General features: G+C 41.3%; 1 protein-coding gene across 2 annotated transcripts in view; it reads left to right on the top strand.

Annotated features, from left to right (window-relative positions):
* The window catches only part of LOC119652736 (probable multidrug resistance-associated protein lethal(2)03659), a 41,471-nt gene extending 23,793 nt beyond the window's left edge, over positions 1–17,678 (top strand). The window contains exons 2-7 of one of the 2 annotated variants that reach the window (XM_038057033.1): positions 5,647–5,877; positions 13,468–15,378; positions 15,429–15,780; positions 15,869–16,019; positions 16,099–17,047; positions 17,127–17,678. In XM_038057033.1, the coding sequence (XP_037912961.1) occupies positions 5,647–5,877; positions 13,468–15,378; positions 15,429–15,780; positions 15,869–16,019; positions 16,099–17,047; positions 17,127–17,394 (3,862 nt within the window). In that variant the 3' untranslated portion in view covers positions 17,395–17,678. The remainder of the gene's footprint in view (positions 1–5,646; positions 5,878–13,467; positions 15,379–15,428; positions 15,781–15,868; positions 16,020–16,098; positions 17,048–17,126) is intronic. The other variant, XM_038057034.1, reaches the window with a different exon arrangement.
* Positions 17,679–20,163: the final 2,485 nt, after the last annotated feature.

The raw sequence follows: 20,163 nt of genomic DNA, 5'->3' as shown, positions 1-20,163 counted from the left end.
GTCGCCAAAATGCTGAACCGAGACATAAAGCGAGCCTCCAACTGCACCTAATGTGGCAGAGTAGGTATCTCCCCTACAACTGCTTCGCCTCTAAATGGATATGCTGGTATAAAGGGAGCAAAGGCCACTGCTTCTGCCCTTCTTTCTGGACTATCCTTGAATCCCTTACTTATTTCTCCATATTGTAAAGATCTCCCGCTTTGGAATGCTCCATGTTGTAAAAGATTTCCCGCTTTGGAACGGGAGGAGCGGAAAACCGGATGTCAAAACTAAAGGTGATTTGCAACGAAAGCACATTTAGCAATCAGGTCCCAATAACTGTCAACCAGGTCGAAAGGAATGAAGAATTCGAATGTCACAACAAAGGTCGGAAGGCGGAAAGTTTTCTCCCCTAAGTTCTGTTCATTTAAACTGCTAAAGTAAGGCCTCGTTTGCTAATAGCTACCTTAACGACATTAAGAAGGACTAAGAAATAATAGAGTGGTCCAACGTCGTCGACGAAAAATCACTCAAATTTTTAATCGTTGCAGAAGAAAAGAAAACCAGATGACTACTAGACTAACTTACTAATGATGACTATCAGACTAAGTTACTAATTCATTATTAGATGATTGTTGTAAACCCCATAACAGAATTAGACAAGGCAATAGAAATGAGATGATATTTACTAAGAATTCTTCCTTAAATAATTTTACAAGTCAGACACTTGGGCATAGAAAAATTTCCGCAGGTATAGTGCATTATTAAATTGGAAACATCTGGCGAGGTGCTCTCTGTCACGGAGTATAAGATCAACTAAGTGTCAAACAAAATGGCTTCCCCTTAAGCCTCCGGCTTTCATAAAAGTCCCATATTACCGTCTTATCTCGACGGAGAAGAGATTGCTATTAACACGCAGGTAGGACTCTCTCCAGAAGCTTGAACGGCCGTAGCTTCTATCTTACTGCCGCAAAGGCCCGTAAATCCCAAGACTTCAGAAAGCAGTCGATTACGAGATGATAACTCCAAGATGCACGTAAAAATGACGAGCTCTTGGCGTATGTTACCGAGGGAATGGTAGATAAAATTCTACTCTATCAACATCATCAACGGCGCAACAACCGGTATCCGGTCTAGGCCTGCCTTAATAAGGAACTCCAGACATCCCGGTTTTGCGCCGAGGTCGACGAATTCGATATCCCTAAAAGCTGTCTGGCGTCCTGACCTACGCCATCGTTCCATCTTAGGCAGAGTCTGCCTCGTCTTCATTTTCTACCATAGATATTGCCCTTATAAACTTTTCGGGCTGGATTAAGTGACCCCCCCACCGTAACCTATTGAGACGGATTTTATCCACAACCTGACGGTCATTGTATCGCTCATAGATTTCGTCGTTATGTAGGCTACGGAATCGTCCATCCTCATGGAGAGAGCCAGAAATTCTTAAGAGGATTCTTCTCTCGAACGCGGCCAAGAGTTCGCAAAATTCTACTCTACAAGCTGGCAGAAGAACGAGGATTAGGAACACTAGCTACAAGAGCAAATGCGTGTAACTTAAGATCAAAGAAGTGAAGTCAATTATACATGCGACTTAGCCAGGATAAAGTTGAGATTACTTTCCACAGATTCGGTTGGTTAAAAGAGGTAGGAGATAGTAGTGCCCCGGTGGTCTTCCACGGCCAATTTGAATGGCCAGTGCGGCCATCCCCTACATCTTCCAGTGCGTTACAAATTGAAAAAATTTATTATCGACAATGGATCGCTACTTACCAATCAAACCGCTATCTACGTTGAATTTCCAGTCAAAAAAAAACCCCAAATGCTCAAAACGAAAATCAAAGAAAATTGCTAACAGCGATTTAGCTTGGTCATCACGAGGACCATATTGCAGTTGTTTATGTTTTCGAAACTGAATTTCATGCTATGTAATCCTCTCGGTATTTCCGACCCTGTAGCATTTATTTTCACAAATGTCCACACTTTTTAAAAACACCAAAAATTATGAGTTTTCTCCACGCAAACAACAATATAAATTGTTAAGAAGGATAAATAAGAGCGCACGCCCCCATGATTCAACTGCAGTATTTGGAGCGTGGCTTAATGATAAGAAATTTTAATAAGGTTTTCTTGTAATCTGAATTGCTTATATTGCTTCCTACCTATATCTATGTCTGCAACAAATTACTGTAACGTTTCATAATGTAGTAGATTAAGCTGTTCAAATATTTATCGTGGTTGAACGTGGGGTGCGAAATTGGCCGTTTTCATTCTATGGAAAATTTTAAGACAAATTTGTCTGAAGCCAGCCAATGCAGTAACTTTTTCTTTGGAATTATCTTTATCTTGGGAAAATTAACGAAATTAACGTGAATATGTTGTTTTACCCTTTATTAACCGAAAAATATGTGTTGGGATGGTTGATCTTGGTAAAAACATCTGCAGCGGACCCAATTATATTTATGCATCATTGGGGGAAGATTTTCTCTTTAGTTAAATATTTTTTCAGTTTTGTTTTTAAATGAAACTAGAGCTATTTGATATACATACACACGTATGTACACACGCCTACTTCCACATTTATGTAGAAATTATCTGGAAGCATGGGAACTATTATATGAACGTCTGCACTTTACATCTGCAAGGGGCTGTTGAATATCGAATGGGGTGATCGGGCTCCTAATCTATGATATAATAAGATAAGTTATCCAATCTAGAAATCATCCTCTGGAATTTTTAGGAGTAACCCTGTCTAGATGGTGTCGCTCACTATCGATGCAGACATCAGAGCTCAAATTTATCGTTTAAATTGACAAATTAATAAGTGGCAAAAGGGGAGAGGCTTTTCATTATAAGTTTGAATTTATACTGTAAAACGCAATTAGCAGGAAGTTATTCGAGCGAAAGCTTCTATTGTCTGTCACATTTCGGGTATATAGGGTAGTCAAGTAATTGATATCAGTTCATCTTTCTATTGCAAACAGAGTATATTCCGGTTAGTATTCAAGGAAGTTATCAATGAATTATGAATATGGGCTATGTTCAAAATCATCCGATTCCTTCCAAGGTTAAATAAATTATATAAAATCCATTTTTACTTTTTGCGGCAACACAGCTCTTTTTGAGTCCTGGTTTCCTCCGACAGTTGTTCCAACTGTGACTCCAATTCTATTCATCTAGTAGTATCTATTCCCTTGTCAACTTCGATTGCCTTTTCCCATGTTTGGCCCCTTCAATACGTGAGTATTCTCGTGTTGTGATGAATCAACCCTCAGAAGAAGTCTTTGCAGCCGATTGATGGTTGCGAATTCTGGCCTACCATGTACTTTTTACAGGTCGCTATTTACCTCCCATTAAGGACCTTGCGAAAGGTGCTCTCCATCTGCAGGTTAAAATCAGCCAAAAGAAGGCAAGCTCTGAATCTGTTACCTTTGTACTTAATAAACTGACTTGCAGTAATTGGTTGTCTTTTTTCCAGTTGATTATATGTTTTTAATTCGCAAATTTCATTTCTGTCTTTCATTTCTGTCTTTTGATGACTCTAAAGCCGACTTCATATTCACATAGCATATTTTAAGCGTAAGCTCTGAATCTCTTCTCTTCAAGGGAATGCATAGTAACGGGATCCATTTGTCTCGTATTCATCAAAAACTTATTAAAATCGATTCACTGTCTGTCCATCTATCTGCTTTTTGTGGAGGTGGAAATCTTCAAAAGGCACTGTCCGTGGGATTTTTACCCATTAAAACCCCGACACCCCCCCTACTCCGTGGAACCACCTTTAGGTATTATATCACGGGGCGAAATTAGCTTCTTTTAACAAGGTCTCCATTTACCCCCGGCAATCGTGACCGCAACTTTTTCTTCTTTTCTCCTCTTCGCAGGTTACTTTATATTCTTCTTCTACTAAGAACCTCGCGCATTGGAAAAATACACGCGCTGGATCCACGATCACCACAAGTTTCCCCTGCAGCCTTTCCATGATGTTAGGGATCAACCAATGTGTTCAACGACCCTTGTTTGAGTGGTGCCATCGCTGTTGCTATCTTATTATTGAACTCTCCCTTTCGGCTTTTTTCACTTCCGATACAGGAGAAACGGACGTATATAACATCATATTCGTCATCTAGTTTGGCAAGATGTCAATTGGTCGGATCACCTGAGACGGTCTGTAAGGCATAATAGACCCTTGGGGCTGTTCTTGTATAGAACACATTCAGTTCATAAGATATCTAGCGCTGATCCCCAACCTGGGACGAAGGTTTGGCATTCTCTTCCCCGTCAAGACGACTACTTCAGTTTTTCCAACGGAAGGCTGAAATTATGAGCGGGCATCCATCCACTTGCCCGTTGCATCAATATACCAGGTCTGCTTTGCAACTGTGTAGCAGTGTGTCGGTCAACAAGTGCTCTATCGTTGTCTGCATAACGCACCAGGCGTGACTCTTCTGTCATGTTGAGTGTTAGGAGACTATCATCGGAAGCGTTCCAAAGCTCTGCTAGTTCCAATGTGATCTCCATCTCCCTGTGGCCCTCTAGTATCTCATAGAGCAGGGAATTTTCTCAACAGTTCCTCAATATACGAGGGAGATAGCTCAACACGAGGAATGGGTTTCCCAATGTTCCTAGCATATCGGTCCATCCTACTGAATTGAAAGCATTTCTAATATCTGAGGAGCACTATCCGTCGAGATCGGGCGCTGTGTGCCTCGGCTCGATAAACTGCATCCACGACAGCATAACAGCATCCACCGTGAATCTTCCTCCTCAGAACCCGGACTGCCTTGGAGATAACTCCCTGGTATCACTCATCACTCATCATTAGCTTCTCGAACACTTTCCCACCGTATCAGGCATACACAGCGGTCGGTGTGCAGAAGCCAGTCCCGAGTCTTATGAGAGTTCAGCAAATTGCAGCTTATAGGAAACTCGAGTCAGAGTTTAAAACATTTAAATCTTTTTTGCTGGTCTATTCGCGGCCGTTTATTTCGATTTGGAGTTTGCTATATCCATCTCGACGCATTACTGCTCAGGTACAGAAGCATGAAAGGCACTGATCATATTCAAAAATAAGCTAGCACAGTGGCATACAAATATGTACCATTGGACATTCCTATGAGGCTTGACTAAGCAAACATTTTCGATGATAAAGCCCAACTCGGATTAATTCCAGGATCAATTCCAACCGTTCGTAAGTTAAAGCAGTTTGAGAGTATATTCATTTGACTAGACTGAACTAATCGGAAAATTTTAATTGCAAAATTGGAATAAAAAGGATTAGTTCAGGGCTTGCGTTACTAAATTAAACCAAGTTCTAATTTCGACTCAATAGTCGCATTATATAAATATCTTTATTATGGAGAATGGAGTGTTAGAGTTGACTTTTGTCAACCACAAAGGCAGAGCTCCCTCTCATGTTTAGCAAAATTCCATTCATTTAAGGATCCTCTGCCGTCTAGGTCGCCTACCGTATCCAGGCTCATTACAAATTTTATGTAGCTTCCCCAAAAACCAAATTAAATTGAATTTGCAATACTGTTTCTATGTACAAAATATAAATTTGCGATAATTTTGATAGTGAAATCATACTACATATGTTATTCTTAGTATTATTATTCCATGGCGTATGCCTGGCTTCGATTATGACGTTTTCTGTTTTTATTTTTGCAGGTGGTTAAAAGATATTTTTAAAACGGGGCTTAAACGACCAATTACTAGTGAGGATTTATACCAAAATGTGGCAGGATTAGATAGTGAAATGTTAACTAATAAATTGGAAGTGTATTGGGAAGAAGAGAAAACAAGAGAACGTCCCAGTTTCATCCGTACTGTTTGTCGGGCTTACGTAATAACATCATTCATAATAGGTGTATTTTACACAATGGCCGTTGTTAGTTTAAGGTAAGTAAATAATTATATCATGCACCACATTCGTTTAAGATTCAGCAAATTTTGCATGGCAGCTATTTTTGTACTAACGGTTCCCAACTGGCCATTTCTGTTTCAATGACTGTTTTTTATTAGTAAAACAGTTGGTTTGACTAATTTTGCTTTATACTTCTGTCTAAGGTCAGCCTGAGGAAACATAATGAACATAAACTCTTTTAATAAAAGAATTGTAAGTGGACTTCTCCCACTGACTTATTTTGAAAACTCCTTAACGTTCTAAGAATCCATTGTCACAGCTGAGGCTAAACATCTGGCACTAAATATTTACGGGCAGTCCCTAGGATTTAGTACCAGAAATACTGTATTAAATATTCTTTTATGCTATCATAAGAACATATTTATGACTGGAGTGTATAGCAGATCAACAGTTTTCATAATCAATTTTATCATGGAATTAGGCTAATTTAAATAGAAAACATAATAATTTCACGAAAATGGAGGGTTGGTGAAAGGAATTCCCTGATTTGAAGGCTCCGCAAGGCGGGAGAGTTCGGGGACTAGCCCGAAGTAATGTGACAAACGGTTCCAGGCTACCTCTCTGACGATGGGGAGGTGTTTAGTCCGACGACGTACCGAACCAGGAGTTCAACACTGTGTGCGTAAATCCATTCACCTACCCTACCCCAAAAAAAAAAAAATGGGGAATAGAGGGTTACCACGCCGTCGTCGTTGCCAATTTGTGCAAATGTGCTGCAGCTCTTTCTAGAGCTTCACGAGAAGCTTACTCTTCCCTTCCACTGTTCTATGTTATGTCTTGGTGGCCACTCTGGAATACGGGATTCCATTGCATGGTAAAGTCAGCAATGTCGTCATCAACCTATATTTTAACTGGGGCCTATCCCTTTTAATTCCAGAGATGCTCGGCCCGTACAACTGGAGGCCATTATCCTTGTGCACTTTCATATAGCAGACATTGGCATGGAACATTCTAAATTTGATTTTGTCTTTGAGGTAGCTACATTCACAGACGGGCGCAAAGTCTGATATATTGATTTAGGCCCTCGATATTCCGCTTGCTAATGTATAACAAGAAAGAATAATATTGGCAAAAGAATGCAAGGTTCTGATTTTCGGTTTCTCAACAATACATCTCCTACCTATACCATTCCAATTACATGCCTTGGTCACTGTCGAAACCTCCTTTGAAATCGGAGATCTGAACTTATCACACTGTTCCAAAAAGATTCCAAGGGTGTTCATCTGCTCAATCCAGGAGGATGTAGAACGGACCAATCAGACCAGCAGAACCCGTTAAGCCCAGCCTTGTTGCCCTATTTGAGTACGTTAATGGCTGAGATGACTTCAATTCTGTTTGGAGGAGCAGTCCGTATGTGTGCTCATCTCTAAGAGGTGGAATCTCATCGGACATTGTACGACTGAGAACTGTTGTGATTTGTTCGCTCCACCTCTTATGATGCTTTCATTAATCGATGACATTCCATCGCATGCGACCACGCATGTAGAAAATAGAAATATCATTATACTCTGCCGTTACTTTTGCATTCTTGAATTTTGTGGTACCGTAACAAAAGCACATCATGTTTGCCCCCAATCACAGCAGCAATAAGACCCTTTACTCCTTCATGATTGTCTATCCACTTCCAAATTTCAGCAACTACCCAGAACCCCTGGCTCAACTTTGGTACGTGGTCAACCACTTCACTTGGACTACTTTTCATGGCGGCTCAATGATCAAAATATTCCATGGCGAGCTGTGCGGGATGTCCCCCACCTATCATTTAAACCACAATTAGCTTTATGGCAGAGTCTATGCTTCAACAGTGTGCCGCTAATCCAGCACCGGATTCACACTTATTCTCGCCAGGCGTACAATAAGACAGTCCCGCAGAAGGAGGAAGAGATGGTCCTTCCGAAAACAATATGATGTCGATGATGTTTTAGTTATAATCGATGCTATGCTAACGCAAATATTACTGCTCTGTGTGGGCTTTGCTACTAGGAGGTGTGGAATTCCCATTCCTATGAAGGGAGCGTCCCCAATAATGCGCATAACGTAGTGATACCGGCTATTGAAAGAAACGTCAGAATGGGGTGTAGAAATATATAACAAGTCGCCTATTTGATTGACAAGTGTTGTCTCAGGCATTTGTATTAAGTCAATTAAAAAAAACACGATGACAGTTATTTTAGATAAGAAAATTCTTCGGAGGAAATATGTAGAGGGAAAGATGAAACGAGTTCTCACCTAGCCCGCGTATCTTTGCTTTGCGTACTCAGGCATCAAGCAGTAATGTGGATACTTCATCATTAGACTGGTGTTCCTCTATACATAAAAGGTGTGTTGGGTTAAGATGAAACGGAAGCGTTTTCATTATAAGCTAACCTCACTTTAAAGAACTTTATATCTCTGTATTACTAGTGCCATTAGCGCCACAGCCCATTACCATATTATCTTTGGTATATTCCTCTTCATAACTGCTTCCCTTATCTTTCCTTGACTTCTAATGGCAGGCCCTTATGAATTCTGACGCGGGGTGAACTGGCCAATTTAAACGTATAGAGGTATTGGCGGTATCCTCCGTGACCCATGAGAAACTGGGTGAGATTATTAATATATTATCTCCTCAGCCACTCATTAATGGTAGATATCAACGTGTATGCCCCCGGCCTTTTTCTGAACGCTCATGTCATCTATTTACAATACTTCGTCTTTGGTAGACACCATTGTTGCCAGAGCCATGGCGTCTGACACTTAGGCGCATGCCTTTCTTGATTATGTACAAAGCTCTCCTGCGATCCGTCATCTGTGTCACACTAAAAGTTTACTAAATAACTATCAACAATAGAAGCGGGATAGGTACGAACACCAGCTTCGGTATTAAGCTCCATTGCATGCTCATGACCAAGGTGGAGCTTTGTTGTTGCCCATTCTACTGCAGATCTCCAAGAGAGCTCGTCCCTGGTTACTGCAGGAATCGGTATGACATTCAGAGATCTCTCTTGTTGACAGAATAGATTTCCCACTAGATGGTAATATAATATATGTGATATTCGGGGATGACTGGCTTCTGAGTTGTCCCATCACAATTCTCCTGCTACCGTCTGTCTGTCTGCGACACGCCCTCTTTTCAGAAACGATTATGCGGTCACGTATGCAGCAAGTAACTTCATTCTATATTGAGTTTAAGCGGGGGGTCGCAAGCAATATCGGGTGCAAAATGCTTTTCACCAAATAAATGAATATATAATATAATGAAAGGTCTCAATTAGTACTTAGGCCTTAATTAGTGTCAGTTTCGAGACGGGGAGGGAGCATTCTCACTCGTTATGGATTTGCTGTGGATTTTGTTAAGTCTGCATTTTACTATAATTGGAGAGCTGGCTGAGGAGCAAACACTAACAAGGGGACAGGTGGTTCCTAAAATCTTGGGTTTGCTTTTTCATCAAATTTTTAAACAATAAAGCAAATAATCGTTTAATTTTATTAACATTTTTGCCTTGAGTTATTGTTCTTCGACTATGTTCTTCATTTTTAAAGTTGCAGGTTAAATCTTTTAAATTTTAAAGTGAATTGCTTCGAATTATAATAAGATTTGTTTCAATGTCTCAGCTGTATTAATATCGGAGTTACAACTAAAGTATTTTAGAGATATTTTTTTGGAATTAAAATACGAGTGACAGCTAAGGAACTAGAAAATCGGAAAGATATTTTGACAATTTTTTCTATTGCAATTGTGCGAGGAATCGCCTGGCAAAGATATACACTAAGAGCTTTTCATAAATGGAACCGTCGAATACTCAAATGCTCTTACAGCGAAGATCCGCGAAACCTGAAGCGCTGAGTCTGTGGTTTCCGATTCGTTTGTGAATAATATTTTTGTCAGTAAAGCAGACTGCATATTGGGGCCTGAGTGTAATTAGGCTACTTTGAACTAAAGTGTGCAGTTATCAATTATGAGCATGCCTTCAGCCACGCAGTATCCAAACCGAATGAACCTCCAATAATAATAATATTCTTTGGCGCGACAATCCAATTTTGAATGAGGGCCTGAAGTGTGTTAGAGCCACTATTCATGACCGGAACTGAATATGGATTTCAGTACCCTATAGGAGGCTATATGGCCAGCATTTCACTCGTATTCAACAACCTGTCACGATACAAATCCTACTGCACCAGTAAGATTTAAACGGCGACCTATAGGCCTCCAAACGCAACGAAAAATTAATCACATTGCGGTCGTTCATCTACATGTTTGGGATGCTCAACTGACTTAATCATCCTAGCTTTCCATATGCTCTTAACAATTCCTTCTACTCTTCCCTTTCAATCTCTTCTCTTATAAATGCTTGTTCTGCCCTGCGATTCAGCACCACCAAAACCTCCTTTTCCTTACCAACCTGCCCGACCGCCACCCCTATTAATATTTTTTTGCAGATTCCTGTATGTCAAAATTACCGCTCACCATCCCCCACTTGAATTTGAGATCCAGCTCTTTCGTTCCAACTCTAAAACCATAGGATCAGCTAAGTTCAATTTTCACAAAGACGACTTTGAGGGTGTCAACTCGCCTTTAGCTTCAATCAACTGGAATCACGTATTATCTAACTGAGTGTGTAATCACGGTTTCCGACCTCCACCTCTGTTACGTCTCTTCTTTTTCAACGTGTTTGCACCCTTCGGAAACTTAGTTCACCGTTTATATCCATACGAACGTCTGCCTGAGAATGACGCAGACCTTACTCATTTCAGGGCTATGCGCTAAACTGGTGAAGTCTATGATTAAAAAAGCGGATAAGCGATACTTGATAAGCGTCGAGGTCGCCCTTGCTCGCATTGATTTGAACACTGTCGGACCTTGTCCTGGTGGGCTCCTTAACCTCTTCGTTGTTAACTGTAAACAGCGTATTTCCCTCCCTATGTGTATAATCTACAATAAAACTCTCAAAGAACGCTGCTTTCTTCATCTCTGCTGTTCTATTTTTCTCTTCTCCTATTGCTCCAAAATCGTCGAGAGATATGTCAACAACTGGTTGACCACACACTTCGGTCACCATATTATGAAAGAGTCACATCGTTTTGTATCTATTAAACTGCTGCTCGAGAGTATTTTTCCATGGTTACTATTCCTGTTCCTCCTGTCATTTCTTCTCCGACGTCCTATACTTGACTTACTAATAATCCTTTTTTTATGAGTAACCCTCCTACCACCTGTCCGTGCTTGCTTTATGAAAACGAAGTGAAACGAGTCCTCTTCCGACTTTACCTCAATCCAGCCTTATTTCGAACATCCTGCAGCAACGCCAAAGCTTCTTTGATATGTATACCCTTTTCAAATTCTATAATTGCCTGATGGACCGCCCGCAGTGGTTACAGTCCCCTTCGGAGAGACTGACAGCTACTTTCACTTTCCTGAGACTATGACAGTCCGCCAATTGCCCACAGCTTGGGTTCTTTGCTTCTGCCTCCCTCCTTAGCTTTAAATTAAGTCAAGCAAAATTGAGCAAAAAGTATTAATTACATCGCATAATATCGCATAAGTAGCTTACTAATTTTTTCTCTAAAGAAGATGGGGTCTTTAGGTTATCTTCATAATAACAACAGATGCATAGCATGTACATATAAACATCAAGCTGGGTTAATTTAACGAATTTTACATTTATGGTTTCAATAATATTAACACAATATTTTATAATGCGATATTCACGTTATGGAGCAGATATTGAAAAAAAGTTGAGTTTACAGTACAAAATAAATTACTATGCTGATTTGATATCTTAGCCTAACTGAGTATTTTGGACAAAATCTATGACGTCCCTTTCTAATTTTATCCTAAAATTTTGGCAATTCCGACCTCTGTGCGATTCTAACTATGGGAACGTTTGCCGCCTGCCGCTTGAACACAAACCCCAAATTAGTTTTAATCCTAATCTACGTAGTCCTCCGATTTCCGTTTTCTTCCATTTCTCTCATGAAGCTGTTCGTTTTTCACTATTTCTTGCCCACGGACTGAACCTCAGGTTAGGCCTTGATTAACTAAATATCGTAGCTTTGTAGCGGAATTTCGATCATATTTTCCTTAAACAAGAACTTATCCTTCCCGGGATTGATGAACAGGTCCAGGAGTTGTATGGCTATTCCTGGATTCCAAATAAAGTCCTTTGGGTCGATCGTCAAGATCACTGTGACATGCAGACAGCGCCCCAAGTCTGGTAACAGTCTTAACTCAGGCGTTACCACGTCCGGTAACTCATCCAATTGCCATTATTCCGCTGACCAATGCCTATGTCCCGTTTAAACACTATTATCCCCTGCTGGGTCATAACGACATTGATCTTCCCTCGCTCTCATTGTACCTAGATCCGTTACATTAAGCGTTAAAGCTGCAATTTTCATCTATTGCTGTTTCCCGTTTGTTCAGGACCTTCTTCGGGGGAAAAGGGACGATCTGATGGACTGCAGGGTGCACCCTATCCTATTGGCATTTTGAGTCAATGCATTATAACTTAGTTCCTTAGATTACCTTTCTCACTTTTCCCTCTCTCTGAGGATAACATGTAACAAATAAATAAACGAATAAAATATATTATCAACAACCCCGTGCTATTCGAACTTTACAGGGTTTGATAGGGGAGTCTGACGCTTGTCAACAGATTATCTCGAGTGGTGGAATCGACCAAATAGTTTTGAAATGGTTAGTTCGACTCCTTGAAAGTCGCCGTTTCGGTAAATAGCAATGGAGCCGTGGTCCATACCACATCGTGCCTTTGTTTATCACAAATTTATTGAAACGGGCTCTTTCTTCGTGCGAACAGTGGGGATACAGTGAAGCTATTTCATTAGAAGATTTTATTTCGCAGAAATTGCTGGCAGACGATCTCGTTTCCATCACGAGCCGAAAGGGCCATTTCCATTTATCGGCGACAGTAAGCCAACAAATCGTTGGATATATTCATGGAGGAACAGTGACATCACTGACCTACTTATTTCCCGCTAGAGTTAAAAAGAACACACTAACCCCTACGAAATTTGACTTCAGAATGATGGTCCACGCTATACATCAAGAGCAATAATGGTTTTTTTTGAGGCAGCGTTTACTGCGACCTCTGATTTCATTGCATGGGGATGCTTAACGTTCATGTGTTAACGGTTATATGTCTGATTATTTTTTAAGGAACTACCTAGATACCTTTAAGTTCTCATGGAAACCATAGTTTAGAGAGAGAAATGAAAGAAGTTTGAAAATTTGGGCATCCGTTTTAAGTAGGGTATTCATCCGGTCAGAATGGCACTGGATTTCTTTCAGCACAATCAAGGTGTTTTTCTTTTTAATCGAATGGAACTGTAAGTGTCTGACTATATTGGTTTTTCCATTAGGCATCTATTTCATCCTCGGCTATGAGAAACTTAACCTTTTTGAGAGCGAAATCTTCCCCTCCAAAGTATAAATTAGGAGGACCTATTCGAGTCCTACTCGAGAAAACTTTTCACCAATTTTAGTTTCAAAAGAATCCCTCCAAAATAATAACATTTTACGTGAATTGATCCTACAATATATCAACAAATATTGTATTTATTTGCAGAGTTATCCAACCAATGTGCTTAGGCGGACTTGTATCATATTTCGTAAAAGGACAAACAACCACGAGTCGAACGGAAGCTTGGATTTATGCATGCGGCATAATCGTTTCCTCCTTTTTGATAGCAGTCATGTTTCACTCATTTGTCCTGTACGGATATATGGCTGGAACGAAAGTGCGTCTCTCAGCATCAGGGTTAGTGTATCGGAAGATTTTGAAAATGTCAACAGCCGAAGCAAATGAAGGAATGAGTGGGCGGGCTATCAACATCTTATCCAACGACGTGGAGAAGTTCGATTCAGCCCTGCAGTTTTTTCATGATTTATACAAGGGACCCATCGAAGCTGTTGTATTTGGTTACCTCATGTACCGCGAAATTGGAATTTCAGCTGTGATTGGTGTCCTGTTTCTGCTAAGCTTCCTTCCCTTGCAGTCCTGGGCTGGAAAGAAGGCATCACACTATCGACAACAAACTGCCAAACGAACGGATTATAGAGTGAAGCTGATGAATGAGGTGATCCAGGGAATCCAAGTGATTAAAATGTACGCATGGGAAAAGTCATTTGCAGCTGTGATTGCCGACGCTAGACGCCGTGAAATCAATGCAGTCCGGGGCACAAATTATGTTCAAGCCTGTTTACAGTCGATATCGATGGTTTCGAAGATGGCCCTTTTTATGGCTTTGGTTTCGTATGTTTATTTTGGAGAAATCTTAACTGCCAGTAAAGTCTTCGTAGTGACTTCATATTTTAACTCCTTGAACGAGTCAATGGTGAGACTGTGGTCTAGGGGATTAATTTGCACAGCTGAAGCGTTGGTTTCGGCTAATCGAGTGGAGGCGTTTCTTTTGGATAGCGAAGCTGCTGAGGAGGATGAGAGCATGATTATGAAAAATATAGCGAGCAGCATGATGGAAAGTCGAAAATCAATACAAAGCAACTTGTCTATTGTTCAACTCAGCAAAGTTCGTCGATTATATAACCCTGATTCAATGAAGAGGGGCATAGTCCTTCAAAATGCTTCAGCTTCAATGAAAAATGATGATAATTACATTCTCAAAGGATTCGATATGACTATTACAGCTGAGGAGACTGTCGCTATAATAGGTCCTGTAGGATCGGGAAAGTCATCTCTTCTAAATGTTTTAATTGGAGAGTTAGAACTAGATGATGGTTATGTTATTATCAACGGACGAATTAGCTACGCCAGCCAAGAGGTTTGGTTATTCGAAGGATCAGTCCGTGATAACATTGTGTTTGTTGAAGATTTTGATCCCGTCAGATATCGAGAAGTTATTCACGTTTGCGCACTGGAGAGAGATCTGGAGTTGCTTCCTCAAGGCGATCTCACAATAGTTGGCGAAAGAGGTATCAGCCTCAGTGGCGGGCAGAAGGCTAGAATAAATTTAGCACGCGCCATCTACAAAAAGGCCGACATTTATTTATTAGACGACCCTCTTTCAGCGGTCGATGCTGCTGTTTGTCGACATATTTTCGATAAATGCGTTAGAGAATATTTGCATGACAAGATATGCTTACTTGTTACGCATCAAATTCAATTGTTGAAAGATATGGAGCACGTGATCTTAATCAACTCGGGACGAATGGAGGCCCAAGGAAGCTACCAAAATCTTCAATGTTTGCCAGGTTTGGAGTACTTACGTGAAATGAGCAGTGACTCTGTTGATGAAGGACGTGAAACGGAAGTCATCAAGAAACGAAAGACATTAAAGAGAAATTCAGAAACAGACTCAGAGGACCGGAAAGAACAATTGGCAACAGGATCGGTAGATTGGCGGGTTTACAAAGGCTACTTTAAGGCACTGGAGGGGTTGTGGATTTTGATTGTGAACCTTGTGCTGTTCGTTCTTGTTCGCTGTCTGTTATCGTCACTGGATATATTTTTGTCAGGATGGTAAGTTCTTGTATATTTTTATTGTGATGTATCTAATAACATCATTTTAGGGCTACATGGGAAGAGAATGTGACACTGCTTATCCAAACGTGGACCCGGAATGGCACGGGAATATTAAGAGAATATCAAATTACAATTGACCACCAACGTGAAGTCTACATTCTGACATACGCAATCCTTTTGGGGTGCACTTTCGTTTTCTTTTTGACAAGGACATTTACATTCTTTACATCTTGCCTGCGCATATCATCCAATTTGCACAATTATTTGTTCAGAGGTGTAACGAGAGCTACAATGTGGTTTTTCAATACTAATCCATCTGGAAGAATTTTAAATAGATTTTCGCGAGATATTCACATAATTGACACGACACTGCCGAATTCTTTGTTCATTTGTGGAATGGTGAGCCTTGGCTTGTTTTCATGACTTCAATACAATTTTAAATAGTTGCTAGGCTGAATCTTTAAAACAATTTTCTATATAATTTTAGTTCGTATTGGACATCGCCTCCGTCCTAACAATCGTAGCAATGAACAACTATATACTTTTGTTCCCGGCGTTCGTAATCGGAATTCTTTTTTACCTACTCCGCCATTTGTATGTGAACTCCAGCCGCAGTTTAAAACGAATTGAATCAATGGGTGAGTATTCATTTTAATGTTCAAAGGGGTATCTGGGTCCCTATCCAGCATGATTCTTGAATTATGTCTTCAATTTCAGCTCGAAGCCCAGTTTATTCTCATACAAACCAAACGTTCCAAGGACTGACTACGATCCGGGCATTCAACGCGGAAGCGATCATCGAAAAGGAATATCACAATTTCCAGAATTTCAATTCGTCTGCGTGGTATCTTTTCATTAACGCAACAAGAGCTTTTGGACTCTGGCTGGATTTTATTTGTGTTTTATACATCCTGATTGTGACCTTCAGTTTTTTCATGTTCGGCGATGATTTTGACAGTGGAAATGTTGGTCTAGTCATTATGCAATGTTTACGGTTGACTGGTCTATGCCAGTTCGGTATTCGTCAAACCGCTGAGTTGGAAAATCAAATGACTAGCGTTGAACGGGTTGTGGAATATTCAGAACTGCCATCTGAACCTGCTTTGGAATCCCTGGACAAGTACAAACCACCCGAGAATTGGCCGCAATATGGCCGAATTAAATTTACTGACGTTGGACTAAAATATTCAGATAAGGGAGCCTGGGTTTTGAAAAACCTGAATTTCACGATTGAGCCCAAAGAGAAAGTTGGAATTGTTGGACGAACCGGCGCTGGGAAATCATCAATCATCCAGTCTATATTCAGATTAGCTGTCATAGAGGGAACAATTGAAATTGATGAGATTGATACGAGTACTTTGGGCTTGCATGATCTCCGTAGCAAGATCTCAATAATCCCTCAAGACCCTATTCTGTTCTCAGGAACCCTCCGCTACAATTTAGATCCCTTCGAGGAAAAGACTGATTTTGAGGTCTGGCAAGCTCTGGAAGCAGTCGAACTAAAAAATCATGCTATGTCCTTAGCTGGCGGTTTAGATAGCAAAATGTCTGATGGTGGAGCCAACTTTAGTATGGGGCAAAGGCAACTGGTTTGCCTGGCTCGAGCGATCTTGCGAAATAACAAAATTCTAATTTTGGATGAAGCCACTGCGAATGTTGATCCAGAGTAAGTAATAGTACTTACCATTTCCTAAGATTTCTCATTGTAAAATTCTTTTCTAAAAAACTCTCTCCATACATTTCAGAACTGACCAACTTATACAAAACACAATTCGAAAGAACTTCACCGATTGCACCGTCCTAACTATCGCTCACCGATTGCACACTGTAATGGACAGCGATAAAATTATAGCCATGGATGCCGGACGGATAGTGGAAATAGGACATCCGACCGATCTACTCCTGCAGAATAACGGCTATTTTAGGAACCTTGTAGAGAAAACTGGAACAAATGTTGCGGATTTACTTTCAGAACTCACTACAAAAGCCAATAATTTAAGAAATGTTGATTAACGATGGATCTGTGTTAATAGAAAGTTTATATCCAAAGCTTAAAGTTTAAGTAGTAGAAGTTTTACAAAGTTATTTTAAAACCGAAATAAGTGTGATAAAATGACGAAAAGTTGATATTGATTTGATCAAGTGATGTTCAGACTCTTTTTACACGCGTAGATAGATAATTATGTACAGATAAGTAGGTAGTATCCTTAGGGGATAGCTCGTTTTATAATATTTATAAACTTTTATTTATCGGAAATGTTGTAAATAGACGTCGAAAACGAATCTTTTATGAGAAATAAACGATGAATTTAATACAAATTTAAGATTGGTGAATATAATTTTAGCGCTGCCGCCAGCACAAGTACAATTTAAGCCTCCCCCAAACATTCAAAAGTTAACTTTAATTTTGAAAGTATTATAGTTGCAAGTTAAAACACTCCTTTTTATGTCCATTAGGTATTAAAGGTTTATAGGTATATATAGGTTTATATATAGTCAAGTTCATAGTCATATTTTGCAATAGAAAGAATTACAACAGACCCTATCTCTCCGTTCGGTTCTTATTCTACATTGTTGACTGGCATGTTAATGACTGCCGCACAATTTGAAAACCCTGATGTAGATTGGATGACTGGAAGCTACGAAAAGCTTGTATAGGATCGGGTCGAGAAGACTATACACAGGAGACTCAACTCGCAGCACATTCTTTTAAATTTTATGGAGATGCAAAAGTCTTGCGCAGGGGCGACCGTGACGGGAGTCGCGCTAGCCAAATTCCGCATGTAAGGGCTGGTGGTTGTGCCGTGAATGTGATGCAGTGCGTTGGTGTGCACCCACGTCGTTGCGAGTACATGGCTGCAAGTTGCTGCGAGCACGTGGAACGGAAGACTGGACTTCCTTACAGATTCATTTCGGATTAATTGTAATGGATCTTAATGGAATCAGTGAGCGAATGATGCTGCAAAATTCCTCTATGGGAAGCTTGGTGGAAGCAAACACGTGTAATATTGTCGGTAATAGATCCATGAGTAGGTAGGTAGGTATCAGTGGCCGCTCCGAGGAGCCCAATTAGCGCTTTGGTGCGCCGTTTTGATGCCACAAACTCCTAGACCGTGGCTGTTGTTATGGGAGCAGGGAGGCAAAGTCCAGCAGGATCTGATCTTCAGAGCCCCGTGCAGACCGCTGTAATCTTGAATGCATTTCCATGCGTCTGGCACAGGAGCTCTCGTGATCGGGCTATGTTATAAGCGGGTCAAATTCTTCTTGACTTGGCGCAGCTCGCAAGCCTTCGCCATCTTACGCCCGCGGCTGCTAGGTAGTGCGAGTAGACTCGTCCTCCGACAGCCGCCAGCGGAACACCGACTGTATTCGCCAAGAGCAGAGTTGTGCCTGGCCAATCCGCCAGCCCGCTCATTCCCCTCTAGGTTCCTATGCCCGGGAACCCAGAGGAAAGTGACCTTGAGCGTGCCGCCCAAATGGTTGAGTGCGTCTATGCACTGCCCCACCAGCCGGGAAGATGCCGTCGTTGAGTACAAGCCTTGATGGCCGCTTGGCTGTCGGTCAGAATGGATATGTTACGCTTGGGGCTTGAATCACGCTCCAGCCATCGACAGACTTCCAATATCGCATACTTCCGCCTGGAATACACTGGCGAAACCTGGGAGACCATACGACTTGGATACACCGTGTGTATTCGAGAAAACCCCCGCGCGCGTCCGTAAAGAATACCGTGTCATAGTCTTGCAACACGCCGGTCTTCCACTTTACCCTGGTTGGAAGGTCTACAGCAAAGTTTCTCGTGAAGTTTAGCTTGCGTGTGACATATTCCGTGGGGGATGCCCAGATTTCTCGAGATATTTCATCTAGGATGTTGCTGTGGCCGTAGGACTTCGCTGTCCAGCATCCGGACTCACGTAGTCTGATCTAGGTAGTCGATCCAGAATTACACCCAGATACTTTATACTAGAGGAAAGAACCAATCTTTGTTCATTCAGCCGTGGTAGATGGAATTCAGGTATCCTTGTCTTGCTGGTGAATAGCATCAGTTGCGTTTTGGTTGGGTTTATGCTTAGTCCGCATCTTGCGGCCCACAGGCACACCTTTCGCAACGCTCCTTCCATGATCTCACTCATAATGAACAGAAACATCCCTGATACTAATATCACCAAGTCGTCGGCATACGCCACCACCTTCATCACACTGCTGTCCAATGTACGTAAAATTTTGTCCATTACTATTAACCAGAGCACCGGTGAAATGGCACCACCCTGAGGCGTGCCTCTGTTCACAGCTCTGGTCAAGTGGTTGCCTCCCAGATCCGACTGGATTATCCTGGCACTGAGCATGGATATAATCCAATGCGTTAGATACCCCTCCAATCCAATACCGGTCAAGGCTTCTTTGATGACGTTGGTACTGACATTGTTGAAAGCTCCCTCTATATCCAAGAAGGTAGTAAGGGTATACTGCTTGTACTGCAGCGACCGCTCAACCGTGCCAATTACCTCGTGGAGGGCGGTTTCTGTGGATTTTCCTTTGAGGTAGGCATGCTGTGTGTTTATAGCCCAGCCGATCCTATCCTCGGCAATTACCGATTTGATAGTCTCGCACAGCTGGGGTTGCCGCAAACCCTCCAAGCAAGGTTCTGACTCACAGTCCTCCTCGCTGGAGGGAAAGTGCGTTTGCACCAGCAGCTCCCAGGTTTCGCTAGAAGATTCCGTACAGGGGCCTTCCGACTTTTTAAGAAAGGATGGACTCTTATGTTCCTTGGACAGAATCTTA

This window comes from Hermetia illucens, chromosome 3 (genome assembly GCF_905115235.1).
Source record: "Hermetia illucens chromosome 3, iHerIll2.2.curated.20191125, whole genome shotgun sequence".
In the NCBI taxonomy this organism is placed as follows: domain Eukaryota; kingdom Metazoa; phylum Arthropoda; class Insecta; order Diptera; family Stratiomyidae; genus Hermetia; species Hermetia illucens.
Note: the sequence above shows the minus strand (reverse complement) of the source record. Positions and strands in the feature narration are given on the sequence as shown.